Source organism: Stegostoma tigrinum, chromosome 15, assembly GCF_030684315.1.
Source record: "Stegostoma tigrinum isolate sSteTig4 chromosome 15, sSteTig4.hap1, whole genome shotgun sequence".
Taxonomy (NCBI): Eukaryota; Metazoa; Chordata; class Chondrichthyes; order Orectolobiformes; family Stegostomatidae; genus Stegostoma; species Stegostoma tigrinum.
The window spans coordinates 38,109,075-38,123,827 of NC_081368.1; the positions used below are offsets into that span (position 1 = coordinate 38,109,075).

General features: G+C 40.2%; 1 protein-coding gene across 2 annotated transcripts in view; it reads right to left on the reverse strand.

The window, feature by feature from the left end:
* med12 (mediator complex subunit 12) overlaps positions 1-14,753 on the reverse strand; it is a 173,691-nt gene that overhangs the window by 63,098 nt on the left and 95,840 nt on the right. For both annotated transcript variants that reach the window (XM_048544257.2, XM_048544255.2), the window contains exons 21-24: positions 12,883-13,110; positions 11,100-11,244; positions 7,015-7,135; positions 437-538 (exon numbers count right to left, since the gene is read on the reverse strand). In XM_048544257.2, the coding sequence (XP_048400214.1) occupies positions 437-538; positions 7,015-7,135; positions 11,100-11,244; positions 12,883-13,110 (596 nt within the window). The remainder of the gene's footprint in view (positions 1-436; positions 539-7,014; positions 7,136-11,099; positions 11,245-12,882; positions 13,111-14,753) is intronic.

A 14,753-nucleotide genomic window follows, 5' to 3' on the forward strand; every position in this document is an offset into this window, starting at 1 on the left:
AACAATTAGCAGAAGTCTTTTAACTATGGCCATTATCTTTCTCACTCTCACACACACTCGGTCATTCTCTTCTTAAACTGGACAGTAAGAGGTTTTATTTATAAATGTCGCAGCAACCAATAATGAAGGATGCAGCAATAGAGGAATGAAGGACTAGTTGTATTAAGTTATTCGACCTTTCATGTCTGTTCTCTCATTCAATAAGATCATGACCGATCTTGTGATCGCAACTATCTCAACATCTGCAGTATGTGGCTTTTAGTTTACTTTCCAGTTGAGTTGGTTTACCTTGTCTAAAGTTGTAAGAAACTAGTGTCAGTTTCTTCCTTATTCAGAGGAAACTACCAATCTCTTGCCCTTGGGCAAGACAAAATCCAAGCTTCAGCCAACATTTGAACAGTGGAGAAAAGATACACTTGCAATACATTTTACTTACGGCTGTCCTGATGACAAGGGTTCAACTGTGGTGTTCTAAACAAGTGAAGGAGGATTCTGCACGTTAGGCGAGCACCAGGTTCTGAATCTTGCTCACTGCATGCTGCAATATAAACAAAAAATACTTTAATGGTCTGAAATGTTTGTAGAACAGCCAAGCACGGGAGAAATAAAGCTCCAGCAACTGTTCTAAGCATACAATCATATAACAATTTGTCCATTCTCTTGAAATGAAATATGGAAAAAATGTTGGAGGCATACTGAAGTTCAGTTCACAACTAGAAAGGAACAGTGCTTAACATTTCAGGAACAAGTCAATTGTTATTGTTACAAATTTATTAACTCTACTGCAAATTTTGAGTAGTTTCTGACTCAGTGGTGAAGTTAAAACACAGGTTTATTTTGTTGTTGTGTATTACATTTACCCTCGTTTCCACAGTTAGGACAAAGTTACAACAATATCTCAAGATTCTTGGTTATCCTTCAATGATAATGACAAAACCAAGCTTTTACTGCATCCATCAACAAAGCTGAACAACAATAAGAACATCATAACTATATAGGAAACATATATCATGGGTATTTCAGAATTGTTCCAGAAGGTGGCATTGACTCCTTTGTGTTTGCAATGGCTCTTTGAGCATTTTAACTCAATGCCAATCTCCTGCCTTTTCATCATAACGCATAAATAATAATCGAATACCCTCTTAAACACCTCAATTGAACCTGTTACAACCATACTGCCATACAGTGCATTCTACAGTGTGAAAAAGTCTAGAATGCTGCATACTTAATTACAACTCTCTCTACCTGGCTCTGACCTTCAATGTCTAACGCACAAATACACCCAGGTCTCTCTGCTCCTGCCCTCCCTTTAGAATAGCACTCTTTATTTTATACTGTGTCTCCATGCTCTTTGCACCAAATTTGTGCATACTATTTGTTTTTCACATTTGTTTTCCCATTTCTGAATTTTCAGTATTCAGGTTGGTTCTCAATTGTATTTTATCTAAGTGACTGAGAAGGGGTCCGGCAAGGGAGGTTTTTGTTTTAAAATTCATACACAGGAGGTGCCCGTTGCTGGCTAAGCCAGCATTTATCGCCCATTCCTAACTACTCAGGTGACAGTTAAGAGTCAAATGCTGACTGAGACTCTGGGGTCACATAAAGGCCAAACCAGGTAAGGATAATAGCTTCCTTCCGTAAAGGACATCGGTAAAATCAGATACGCTCTTCTGGTAAATAATAACTAAAAGCAGATTTATTGCTTGGCACCTGTCATAAACAGCACCTCACACTTCTGTCGACTGAAATTCAGCTGTCGCCTATTTGCCCATTCCACCAACATGCTAATGTTCTTTTCCTCTTCATGGTTTATACTTCCTCCAGGTTTTGTGCCATTTCAGAACTTTAAAACCACCAAGATATAGATCTAGATCACTGGTATATGTCAGAAAAAACAAATGCCAAGACTGGCCCTGAGAAACTCAAATACAAACCTTCTTCCAGCCCAAAAATGCCCACTGAAATGTTTCTTATCCCTCAGGCAATTTTGAACCGACAGTACTACTGCCCTTTTATTCCATGACCTATAACATCCCCTACACGTTTGAGATATGGCACTGTATCAAACACCTTCGAAAGTCCATATACACCGTATCAACAGCTTTGCCTTCATCGATCTTCTTTGCTACCTCTTCAAAATTTCCAGAAAGTTAGGTAAAAATTATTTTCCATCAACAAACCCAAGATGACTTTTCTGAAGCAACCTCCAAGTTTCCACATGATTATTAATTCTATTCCAGATCGCTATTTTTTGAAGGCTTCCCACGGAAGTTAATCTAACTGGTCTGTAATTGTTGGGTTTATCGTTATAACCTTTCCGAACAAGGACACAGAACATAGAACATAGACAGGTACAGCACAGTACAGGCCCTTTGGCCCATGATGTTGTGCCATGAAATAATCCTAATCCAAAATTAAAATAACCTAACCTACATTCCCCTCAATTCACTGCTGCCCATGTGCATGTCCAGCAGTCGCTTAAATGTCACTAATGACTCCGCTTCCACGACTACCACTGGCAAAATATTCCATGCGTTCACAACTCTCTGGGTGAAGAACCTCCCTCTGACGTCTCCTCTATACCTTCCTCCTTACACCTTAAAACTATGACTCCTCATGGCAGTCAATCCTGCCCTGGGAAAAAGTCTCTGGCTATCGACTCTATCCATGCCTCTCATTACCTTGTACACCTCAATCAGGTCACCTCTCTTCCTCCTTCTCTCCAGAGAGAAAGGTCTGAGCTCAGTCAACCTCTCCTCGTAAGACAAGCCCTCCAGTCCAGGCAGCATCTTGGTAAACCTCCTTTGCACCCTCTCCAAAGCCTCCACATCTTTCCTATAATAGGGCAACCAGAACTGGACACAATATTCCAAGTGTGGTCTCACCAGGATTTTGTAGAGCTGCAGCATAATCTCGCAGCTCTTAAACTCGATCCCCCTGTTAATGAAAGCCAAAACACCATATGCTTTCTTAACAACCTTATCCGCCTGGGTGGATAAGGTTTGCTATTCTCCAGTCCTGCAGCACCTCTCCAGAGTCCAGTGAAGATTGAAAAACTATCGCCAATGTCTCCGCATTACACATTTATTTCTTTCAAAATCCTTGGGTCAACTCATCTGATCCCAGTGCCTTACTAACCTCAAGAACTGCCTCATTGGTAAAGTTAGATGCAAAGTATTTATTTAACACCTCTTATATTCCGTTTGCCTTTCTGTTGAAATCCCCTTTTTGATCCTCCAATGGTCCTGTTCCTATTACAACCTGTTTTCTATTGTAATACTGATAGACGACTTAGGGATTTCTCTTCGTGTTCGTTGCCAGTCTTTTCTCAAGGTCCCCCTTGCTTCTTATATTTATTTTCTCAACTCCTTTCTGAACCTTCCGCATTCAGCTTGGTTCTCAATTGCATTTATTACTTGACACCTTTCAAAGGCACATTTACCCCTTTTTTAAATCCACCTTCTACCTCCTTTGTCATCCAAGGAGCACTGGATTTGTTTGTCATGCTTTAAACTTTGAAGGAATATACAGTTACTGTACCCAACTTATCTCCTGTTTGAAGGTAGCCAATTGTTCAGATACCATTTTCCCCACCAACCTTTGACTCTAATCTGCCTAACTTGGCTACTGTACCATTGAAATCAGCTCTCCCTCAGATGTTTTTTCTTACCCCGGATTGACCACTGTAATCTTCCATTGTTATTCAACACTTTATGACAAAATGATTATTGTCCCCTAAATGTTTAACCACTATCACATGACCTATTTGGCCAATACCTCATTCCCAAGAAACAGATCTAGCAGTGCCTCTTTTTTTTGTTGGGCTAGATGCAACTATTCTGCTATGAAACTCTCTTGAACACAAACTAGGAACATCTGACCTTAATTACTCTTTACACTATAACTATCCTAGTCTACATACACCCAGTAACGTCCCTGCACTATGATCAGCAATCCTTCTGATTTTGTCTCTGGTTTAATGGGTCTCTGAGATATGTGCACAGCAGCACCTTCTGGAATCAGAAGTTAGTGTCACAATTGGCAGGCTAGCACAGATCCTATGTGCAGAACCTTTGAGCGGCTGTACGTACATGCAGCCTTAAAGAAATGTTGGCTAGGATGTTTATACCTCTCTGAAACTTCCTTGCAGAATTGTTGCTCTTTTCCTTTCCACTAGTTTGTAGACCAAAGGCTACACTGTGCAATGTAACTGAACCCTTCTCTTCTTTAGCTCTAGCCAAATCAATTGTCTTTTAACTATTTGAAACATCTTCCTTTCTTCATTACTGCAGTGCTGTCCTTAACGAAAACCCCCACCCCTTTTCTCTAGCCATTTTTTCCTTTCCTATCTGCCCTAAACACTTTTCCAGCACAGAGACCTGCCTTCTTTAAGCCAGGACTCCATTACTGCTACTGTATCATGATCCCACAAGACAATTGGTGTCTCTAACTCACTAATCCACTTAACTAGACTCGGTGTATTTACATACATGCAATATAGTCCTGATTTAGACTTCATTAATTTCTCCCTGACTCTGATCAGCCTAATAACTTATTATTACTTTTGTTGCTATCTACTTCTATCAGCACTTCACGCACCCTGGTATACGCTCAAGTTAGTTTAAACCCTTCTTATCAGCTCCATCAAAATGCCCCACAAGGAACTCAACTGCGGCTGTGCTCAAATGCAACCACTCTGGTTTGTACATGTGCAATTTCACTCAAAGCCGGCCCCTGTGTCCCAAAAATCTAAAAACACTCCCTCCTGCATAATCTTTCCTGCCATTTATCTATCTTCTCCTCTTACTCTTTGATTCACTAGCATGATGCACTGCAAGTAATTTGGAAATTTTGCCTTTAGAGATCCTGCTTGCTGATTTGCCAAGTAATCTAAATTGCAACTGCAGGACAACATATCTTCTTTGCTATTTATGTCATTAGTTCCAAAGTGGACCACAACCTTAGCTGTTTATCCTTTCCCATAAAGAATGCCTGCAGCCATTCTGTGACATCCCTGACTCTTGCACCAGGAAGGTAATAAACCATCCAGGAATCACATTGAAGTTTGCAAAAATGCATGTCCATTCCCCTAAGTAAAGAATCCTTATTGGTACTGCCCTTCCAATAATCTTTCTCCCTCCTGGACAGTTCAGCCATCCATGGTGCCATGAGCATGACTCATATTGCACTGTTCCAAGGATCCACCACCTTCATCAATACTCAGAATGGAATATCAGTTATTGAGCAGATCCGCTGAGAGCTTTTGCACAAACAGCCCAAGTCTTTTGGAGTGCCTGGTGGTTACCTCCTTCCCATGTGCCTACTCGTCCCTAAAAGTGCCGCGAACACCTCTCTGAACACATTATCATCTGCGAGGCCAGATGAATCTCAATAACTTGCTAGTAGTCGAACTGTGAAAACTGCAGCTTGAGTTACGCGCTGGCTGACAGTTCCTGTACATTGGCTTGGCTAGCAACAAGTGCTCACAACTCCCCACATGCCACGTAGCAGGCACTCTATATGGCAGAGCTGCACTGTCATTTCTTAACGTCATCCAGAGTTACTTTACATTGTTTAACTTGTCACTCTTATTTATTTTAACTTTATTTTTCCATTTAACTATAAACTGGACATTAGTAGAAAGCAAAAATTCCACAGCCTCTCTCACAAATTAGCTTCCCTTCCTGGTCTATTAATTCTTAATCTCCAAGTGCTAGTTTAGAAATTTACCTATTTCACAATTTATGGAATTGAAACTCACCTCCAAACAGCAGCTGTTTAACTGAAGACTTTCCTGAGATGTAGGATACTTAAACTTACTTTTCATGTCTCCTAACACTGTTTAATATGGTGTCGCACTCTGTCACATATTGGTCCGCGGTGTTATGTATTGGTCCATGCAGTGTATACTCTCTGTCACAAGCAGTTTCATATAGTGTTTGCTCTCTCTGACTCAAACTGTTTTACAAACTGCTCTGTCATATACTGTTCTATATTGTGTCTGCACTCTCCATCATGTACTGGTTCATGTGGTGTCTGCTCTCTGTCACAAGTTGTTTTACATGGCGTCTGCTTTCTGTCTTGTACTGTTTCATGTAGTACCTGTTCCTTCTGATGCACTCTGTTGTAGGTGGTACCTGCTCTCTCTGGCACAGGCTGTTTTATGTGGTCCCTTCTCGCTCTATTATGCTGTTTCACATGGTCTCTGCTCTCTAAAACACGCTGTTTTATATGGTGTCTCTCTGTTGCATGCTAATTTATTTGGTTGCTGCTCGCGCTCTCTTTCCTCACTCTGTTTCTAACTACGTCCTAACTCTTGTATTGTTTTATGTGCTGCCTGCATTCTCTCTCACTTGCACTACTTTAAATAGTACCCATTTTCTCTCTCGGCATGATACATATTTTTTGGTGATCATGCATTACAAGACTCATGGTGATATTTCTCTCATAGTAAAAATTTTCTGTACTGTTTTCTATGTGCAGAACGCATCAAAGGACAGATGGATGAAAAGAAGGGCTACAAAAATAGCACAGAACCCATTAATAGTGATCATTTTTGTTAGTTTAATGACATTAGAAAATAGAGAATATTTCTTTTGAGATGAGTCAAACACTCACTATAGAATACAATACACTGTGAAACCATTAGAAAACAGAAAATGGAAAATTTTCCCCTGCTTGTAGAATCGTCTGGTTATCAAACTTCCTGATTTCTGAACAGGATTGAAAAAGCATGTAATGCAGGAATATAAAATCAAATCAGTAAAATACTTAGAACATTTTCAAGTTTCAAAAGCAGAAGGTAACAATTTCGTTCCAGTTAGATGCCGCCATTGTTAACCAGTGATTATTGGGACAAGTACCTGAAAGGCTCCTCAGTTAACTGATAAGATTAAGGTTTAGCACTCATACCTGCATCAAAGTATGTATGTTGTAAACAGAATTTTAGTTCAATTTTTCACACCCAAAATACCCCATCTTAGCACTTTCAAAAATGGCAAGATAAATGGTTACCTGCATTAAGGAGTGATGGGATTGCCACACAACGTATCAGATCCTCCAGTAATAAACATTGCCTGGCTATTAAAATCGCTATAAATGTAGCCAGAGAGTCATGGAATGACAAGTCACTCACCTGAGGGAAAAAAAATGTGTATAAGAAAGACTTATTTCCACTCAAACATGACACCAAAGGTAATGCCTACTACTGAAAACATCAAGTAATAGCTATAGGTTCAGCAACTGCAATCACCATAAGTCAGAAGGTCACAAGATCATTTCCTTGATTTTCAAACTGTGCCCCCTGGTTGTAGACCTCCCCATTAGGGGGAAAAGTTTGACCTGCATCTATTCTGCTTATTCTTTTAAGTATTTTAAGGGTTTCCAATGAGATCACTTCCCATTCTTCACAACTGTAGAGATTACAGGCCCAACTTGCCCAACCTGTCTTCAAAAGTCAGTCCGGTCTACCCAGGGCCAAGTCTGGTGAACCTTTGTTCCATTTCCATCTAAGGATATAATAACTTTCCTCAGATAAAGAGACCAAAACTGCACACAGTAATCCAAGTTCTTAAAGAATTGAAGCAAGACTTTTCCATTTCTGTACTCAAGTGTTCTTGCAATAAATGCTAACACTCCATTAGGTGCCTTAAAAGTATTAGCCTTCTTAATAGCTTGCTGCATTGTTTTTCTTCATTTACTGGACGTGGATATCACAGGCTGGCCCTCATTTATTACCTGTCCATAGTTGCTTTTGAGAAGGTGGTAATGAACTATATTCTTGAACAATTGCAGTCCATGTGCTGTAAGTTAACCCACAAAGCTGTGAGGGAGGGTGTTCCAGGATTCGAACCCAGTGATAGAGAAGGAAGTCAGGATGGCGAGTGGCTTGGAGGGAAGCTTGCAGGAATGGTATTCTCATGGATCTGCTGCCTTTGTCCTGCTAGTTGGAAGTGGTTGTAGATTTGGGAAGTGCTGTCTACAGATCTTTGGTGAATTTCTACACTGCACATTGTAGATAGTACACACACAACTGCTACAGAGCATCAGCAGTGGATATTTGTGAAAATAGTGCAAATTAAGCAGGTTACTTTGGCCTGGATAGTGTTGAGTGTTGTTAGAGCTGCACCCAGCCCACCAAGTGGGGAGTACTCCATTACATCCATAACATCCACATTGTCGATGACGGACAGAATGCGGGGAGTCGGGAGGTGAGTCACTTGCTGCAGCATTCCTAGCCCCAGACCTGCTCTTGTAGCCACAGTACCTATCTATGAAAAGCCCAGTTGAGTTTCTGGTCAATCGTAATCCTGAGATCATTGAAAGTGGGGAATTCAATGATGGCAACACCACTGAATGTTGAGAATCAGGTCTTAGATTGACTCTAATTGGAGATGGTTTTGGCCTGGCATGTGTGTGGGACAAATGTCATGTGCTACTCGTCAGGCCAAACCTGGACAGTATCCAGGTCTTGTTGCATTTGAACATGGACAGGTTCAGTAACTGAGGAATTGCAAACAGGGTTGAACATTGTGCAATTATCAGTGAACATCTGCAGTCTGACCTTATGATGAAGGGAAGATCATTAATAAAGCAGCCGGAAGTAGATGGGCCTAGGCCACACTGGCTTTCAACATCCACAACCATTTTCCAATGTGCCAGGTATGATGCCAACCAGTGCTAAATTTGCCCACTGTTACACATTAATTCCACTTTTGCTAGGGCTCCTCAATGCCGCACTATCAAATGCAGCCTTGATGTCAACTGCACCATCTGTCAACAGCGTCACCTCATCTCTGGAATTCAGCTCTTTGGTCCATATTTGAGCCAAGGCTGTAATGAGGTCAGGCAATGAGTGGCCATGGCAGTACCCAGACTGGGCATTACTGAGCAGGTTAACGCGAGCAGGTGCTGGGGTCTAGATAGCATTGTTGATGACACCTTCCGTCACTTTACTGATGGTCAAGAGTAGAATGATGGCACTGTAATTGGTTGGAACAAAAACAAAATTGCTAGGAAAGCTCAGCAGGTCTGGCAGCATCTGTGCAGAAGAAAACAGAGTTAATGTTTTGGGTCCAGTGAGCCTTCCTCAGAACTGATGGCTGGGAAAATGTCAGTTTACATGCAGAATATAGAGAGGTGGGTGGGGTAGGGAGTAAACTATAGATAGAGCCCAAACAAAGAGAAAGACAGTTGGACAGACAAAGGAGATGCAAACGATCAGGCTGGGACGGTGAGTATTTGTTGATGTAGACTGTTAGTGGTTAACAACAGGGGGTGTGTAGTGGCAGACTTTGTGGTAACAAGGCCTAATGTGTGGGGTGGGGGCCTGGGACATGGGAGAGTTTAGGCCCTAAAATTATTGAAATGTAATTAGTTGGGTTGGATTTGTCCTGTTTTTTGTTTTGTGTGCAGGATATTCTTGGACAAATTTCCACATTGTCAGGTAGATGACAGTGTTACAGCTGTACAGGAAGAGCTTGGCTAAGGATGCCGCAGGTTCTGGAGTATAAGTCTTCAGTATTATTGCCAGAATGTTGTCACGGCCCAGAGCCTTTGCATTATCCAATGCTTCAAACCATTTCTTGAAATCATGTGGAGAGAATCGAATTAGCTGAAGGCTGGTATCTATGATGCTGGAGTCCACTGGAGAAGACCAAGGTGGTTCATCTACTTGATACTTCTGGCTGAGGATTATTGCAAATACTTCAGTCTTACGTTCTGCACTGATATGATGCATTCTTCCATCCTTGACGATGGGAATATTTGTGCAGCCTTCTCTTCAGTAGAGTTATTTAATTGTCCACTACCATTTACGACCAAATATGGCAAAATTGCAGAGCTTAGATCTGATGGTATCTTTTGGTTGTGATATCAGTTAGCTCGGTCTATCACTTGCTGTCTAGCATACAAGTAGCCCTGTCTGATACCTTCACCAGGGTGAGACCTCATTTTTAGGTATGCCTATGGTGCGCCTGGCATACTCTCCTGCACTCTCCATTGAACCAGGGTTGATCCTCTGGGCTGATGGTAATGGTTGAGTGCAGGATATGCCAGGTCATAAGGTAGCAGATTGTGCTGGAGTACAATGATGCTATTGATGGCCTACAGCACCTCATGGATGCCTAGCTGCTCAATCTGTTTCAAGTCTGTCACATTTAGCATGGTGACAGTGTCACACAACACAATAGAAAGTATGCTCAAAGTGAACCTTCAGGTCTAGGCCCGAAACGTCAGCTTTTGTGCTCCTAAGATGCTGCTTGGCCTGCTGCGTTCAGCCAGCTACACACTTTGTTATCTCGGATTCTCCAGCATCTGCAATTCCCATTATCTCTCTCCACATTTACCATAGCTAGCCCACTTAAGCCTGCGCATCCCTGGGCACTACAGGGCAAGTTAGCATGGCCAAACCACATCATGTGCACGGCCTGTTTCTGTGCTGAACGACTCTATCGTTGGGCTATGAAAGGAAACCAGAATACCCAGAAGAAACCCATGCAGACATGGGCAGAAGTGCAAACTCCACACAGACAGTTGCCCAAGGCTGGAATTTAGCCCAGGTCTCTGGCACCGTGAGCAGCAGTGCTAACCAATTCTAGAAATGAAGTCAAGTTTTAATGCCTGACTAAGAACTCAATTTAATGACACGTTTGCAGCCAATACAGATAAATTAACAATATCACATACAATCACAGGCTGCATAACTAGCTGCACTCAACAAATGAACGTGTTAGATTGAAGTGAGCAAAGGGGGAAAAATAGTAGAAATTTCAGTAACAGGACTGATTAAAAATCAAGTAGATCTCAATCCAAACTCCTCACTTTCCCAGAGAGGCAGCCTGTTGTTTCATTAACCATTGCTGGTAAAAATTATTATTTATGTATGTATTAAAAGAGTCATCCATGACTGAATAACTAATTTATCAGTGAATCTCAATTTATAAAGAGACATGCTCCCTTTCAGTATTCACCTTTTGTTTTGTGGTGATAACTGTTCATAAGCATTAGCTTAATTACCAGGCACACAGAAGTCAAAATATGACGTTAACCTCCCAAAAAATTGAGGAGGTTAAAGGCTTACTTTATGGCAGTATACTTACATCAACATTGCAGAGAAGATCATTGAAGCCACAAGTTCCATTATTAGATGAACAGCACAGTGCCTTAAGCACACCAAGCCACTCTGCGCTGAGAGCCTTGCAATAGGCAGTCAGCTCTGCACACAGGATAGCAATGTCATTCACACTAAAATAAAAAGACATACAAGTATATTTTTAAAAATTCAGAGATGAATCAGGCAATTTAAATATAGCAAATACGCTCCTAAAAAATAGCAGTTTGCAAGCGTGCGTTTGTACTTTTGCAATCGTAGGTTCGATGTTCCTATGCAGAATTAAACCATTCTTTCTTCACCCTCAAAATAAGAATTTAACACTAATTCCAAAATAGCAAAACATCAACATACAAGTGCAGGAGGAACAGGGTGATACAATAAAATTCCACCCAAAAATAATAGCAGAAAACACTTGTGAATTGCGTATCTTCTACTGAAGTGAAATAAGAGGAATTCACACAATTAAACTTGCCGCAATGTAGCATAATGTGACATCAGGTGTCTAGTCTCAGTCAAGGTGTTCTTAGGATAGCAAAAGTGAGGAACGTGTAAATGGTACTAGTCTTCGCAAACTAAAGTACAAGCACATTATTTAGATAAAGTGCAAGCTCCACTTTGCAATTTTAAAACTTGAAGTGCTTGAAATGACCGGCACATGCTCAAAATGGTGGTAAAAGAATGGTGAGGGTGTGACAGGCAAGCAAATATTCTATTATTGAACAGTGACATCCTTCAACTTGATAAGGCCATAATAAAGATAAATTTAGAAACTGAACATCAAGGTTCACTAAATCAACTGAGGATCCATTAATACCAGTGTTTGGCCCAATAGCAATACAATGCCCAAATAAGTCTAATCTAGTTGCTTTAATACTCAAATCTACATTCTCTATCCTAGTATTAAAGGTAGATAAAAAAAATTTAAACTTCAATTAGTGAAAACAACATTTACCAAGTAAACGACAGAGTTTTTGAACATGACAACACAAAAGAACTTGCTTTTATTTTTGCTTTTGAGTGTTAGAAGATTAGTTGAGAGCAGTGGAATGGAATAGGGATCAGAATATGTTTAAATTGAAGTCAATCTACAGAATATTCTTCCAGGAATTAGTTGTTCCTTCACAGGAGTTCAAAATCCTTGTTGGTCATTAAATGCCTCCCTGATCATCCTTTGGCGACACTATTTTCCACTCATTTACTGTTATGCTCATTATTTCTCCAAGACAGCTCTTGCAATGTTTCATCCATTATTCCCAGGTTAAGTGTAGCACGGCATAATGTAAAATACAGCTTCCACTGCTGTATCTCAACAAGACTCAACTTCAACTTCAAATCAGCAATTCTGTTTTCTTGGTCAGTAATACTTTCAGTCTGTTTGTGAGGATTGGCAATTCTGTACAACTGATTTTCAAGTAAATTTAATGTTGGACCGCTGAATTCACTGGAAGTCGGAAGTAAGGTTGGGCAGTGGCTGGGCAGAAAACACACATCAATTAATTATTCCGACCTGACTTCAATCTAGGCTCCAGATGTGAATGAGTGACAATATAGTATCAAGTGTACGTTCACCAGCCATTCTCTTTTTTTTAATATAAACTTATAAATATAATAAATATAATATAGCTAAGTGAATTGATTGTGAATTTTTTCTCATTGCAAATAAGTTGGTTTACAACTTTAGATGAAATAGTATTAATCTATCTTGCCACATTAACTTTACATCTACAGAGGAAACAGTCAAGTAGATATAATGTTATTTACGCACTTACCGATCAGGATCATGATGCCCCACACAGACATGCATGAGTGCATTGCAAACAAAGCTGTAGCGATTGGCTGGGTTATCATTCAGGATTTTACCAAGCATGGAGTAGCTGAAATTGTGGGCAGAGGGGTTTTCAATCGCATCAATCATGAATTCAGGTTCCCAGAGCATGTTGGAGTCAGAAGGATCTATATTACTGTAGATTGTGTTCTTGACTTTGGAACAGGCATCACTTGCAGCAAAAATAAACAATTAAACATCATTAAATTTCAAACACAGAAGCTTTCATGATTTGTCAAAACTCTGAGTAACGGACTATGGTCTGAAATGCTATTCAAAGAGTAATAGAATGGCTACTCTAAATTATGTCCATGCTAGCTTGTCGCAAGTGCAAATCAGCTAGTTCCACACCTCATTTCTTTGCTCACAGCCCAGTGAATTTACTTTAAGTGCTTATTCATTTCCCTTTTGAAAGCCACAACTGAACCTGCTTCTACATCAACATTTCAAATACTATCCACTTTTGGCACAAAAAAAACTTTTCAATATTGCTTCTTTACTAGCATTTGTGACTCTTTGCCCAACAGAAAGAAATTTTCTCTATTCACTCAGTTTACACCACATACTACAACTTTTAATATTTGTCATATCTCTTTTCAGCCTTCTCTTTGCAGAGGAGAATTAACCTAGCTTCTCTAATCTATCGACATAAGTGAAGTGAAACCATTTTTGATAACTTTTTCCCACATACTTGATGTAGTGCATTGCTCGATATTGGACACAATATTTCAGTTCCAGTTTTAGTAAAACAAAATAGCACTGGACAAATGAATGAGACTACAAGTTGATAACAACCGGAACTTCATGATTTATATCCCAATATGCTGGAAGAATTGCTTGCAGGAATAGTGGAGGCATTGATGGTTAGCTTCAAAAATTCTACCAACTGGAGGATGGCAAATGTAATCTCATGATCAAAGGAGGGAAAAAGGAAACTGGGAACCACAGACCTGCTGACTTGACAACAGTAATAGATCCTGGCATTTTCTCTGTCATAAAGAATATGATAACTGGACACAATTAAATGATGGCAGGACTGGGAAGAATCAATATGGATTTTATAAAATGAAAAGCACATTTAACAAATTTGTTATGGAGTTTTTTTGAGGATGCAACCAGCAAAAAAGAAATCAGTAAGTACAGTGCATTTGGATTTTTAGAAGGCTACTGATAAGGTCCCAATGCTGGAAATTAACAAACAAAATTTAGAGCACATGACATTTAAAGTAACATACAGAAATGGATTGAGAATTGATATGGACAGAAAGCAGAGTTGGTATAAACAAGTAATTCCCAGGTTGGCAGCTTGTGAACTAGTGTAAGGATCATTGCTAGGGCCTATTCACAACCTGTATCAATGATCTGGATGTGGAAAGAAACGTAAGATTTCCTAGTTTATTAACGGCACAAAACTAGGTGGAAATTTAAGTTGTGGGGAAACTGAAAAGAGGTCTCAAGGGAATTTAGATATTTTAAGTGAGGGGACCACAATATGGCAAACAGAATATAATGTGGAAAATGTGCTGCTCCTCTTTGGTAGGAAACACACAAATCTATATCTTAAATGGAGAGAGACTGGGAAGCACTGATGCACTCATGCAACAAGTAATTAGGAAGGCAAACAGTGTGTTTCAGACGTTTCCGCAAGAGTAAAGATGTCTTCCAGCAATCGTCTCGAACTCTGGTGAAAATGAACTTGCAGTATTGTGTAGTTTTGGTTTCTATTCCTAAGGAAAAGTACACTTGCCACAGAGGCAGAGCAACGAACATTCACCAGGCTGGATATTCCTAACATCCCAGGGATTAATGAGGAGG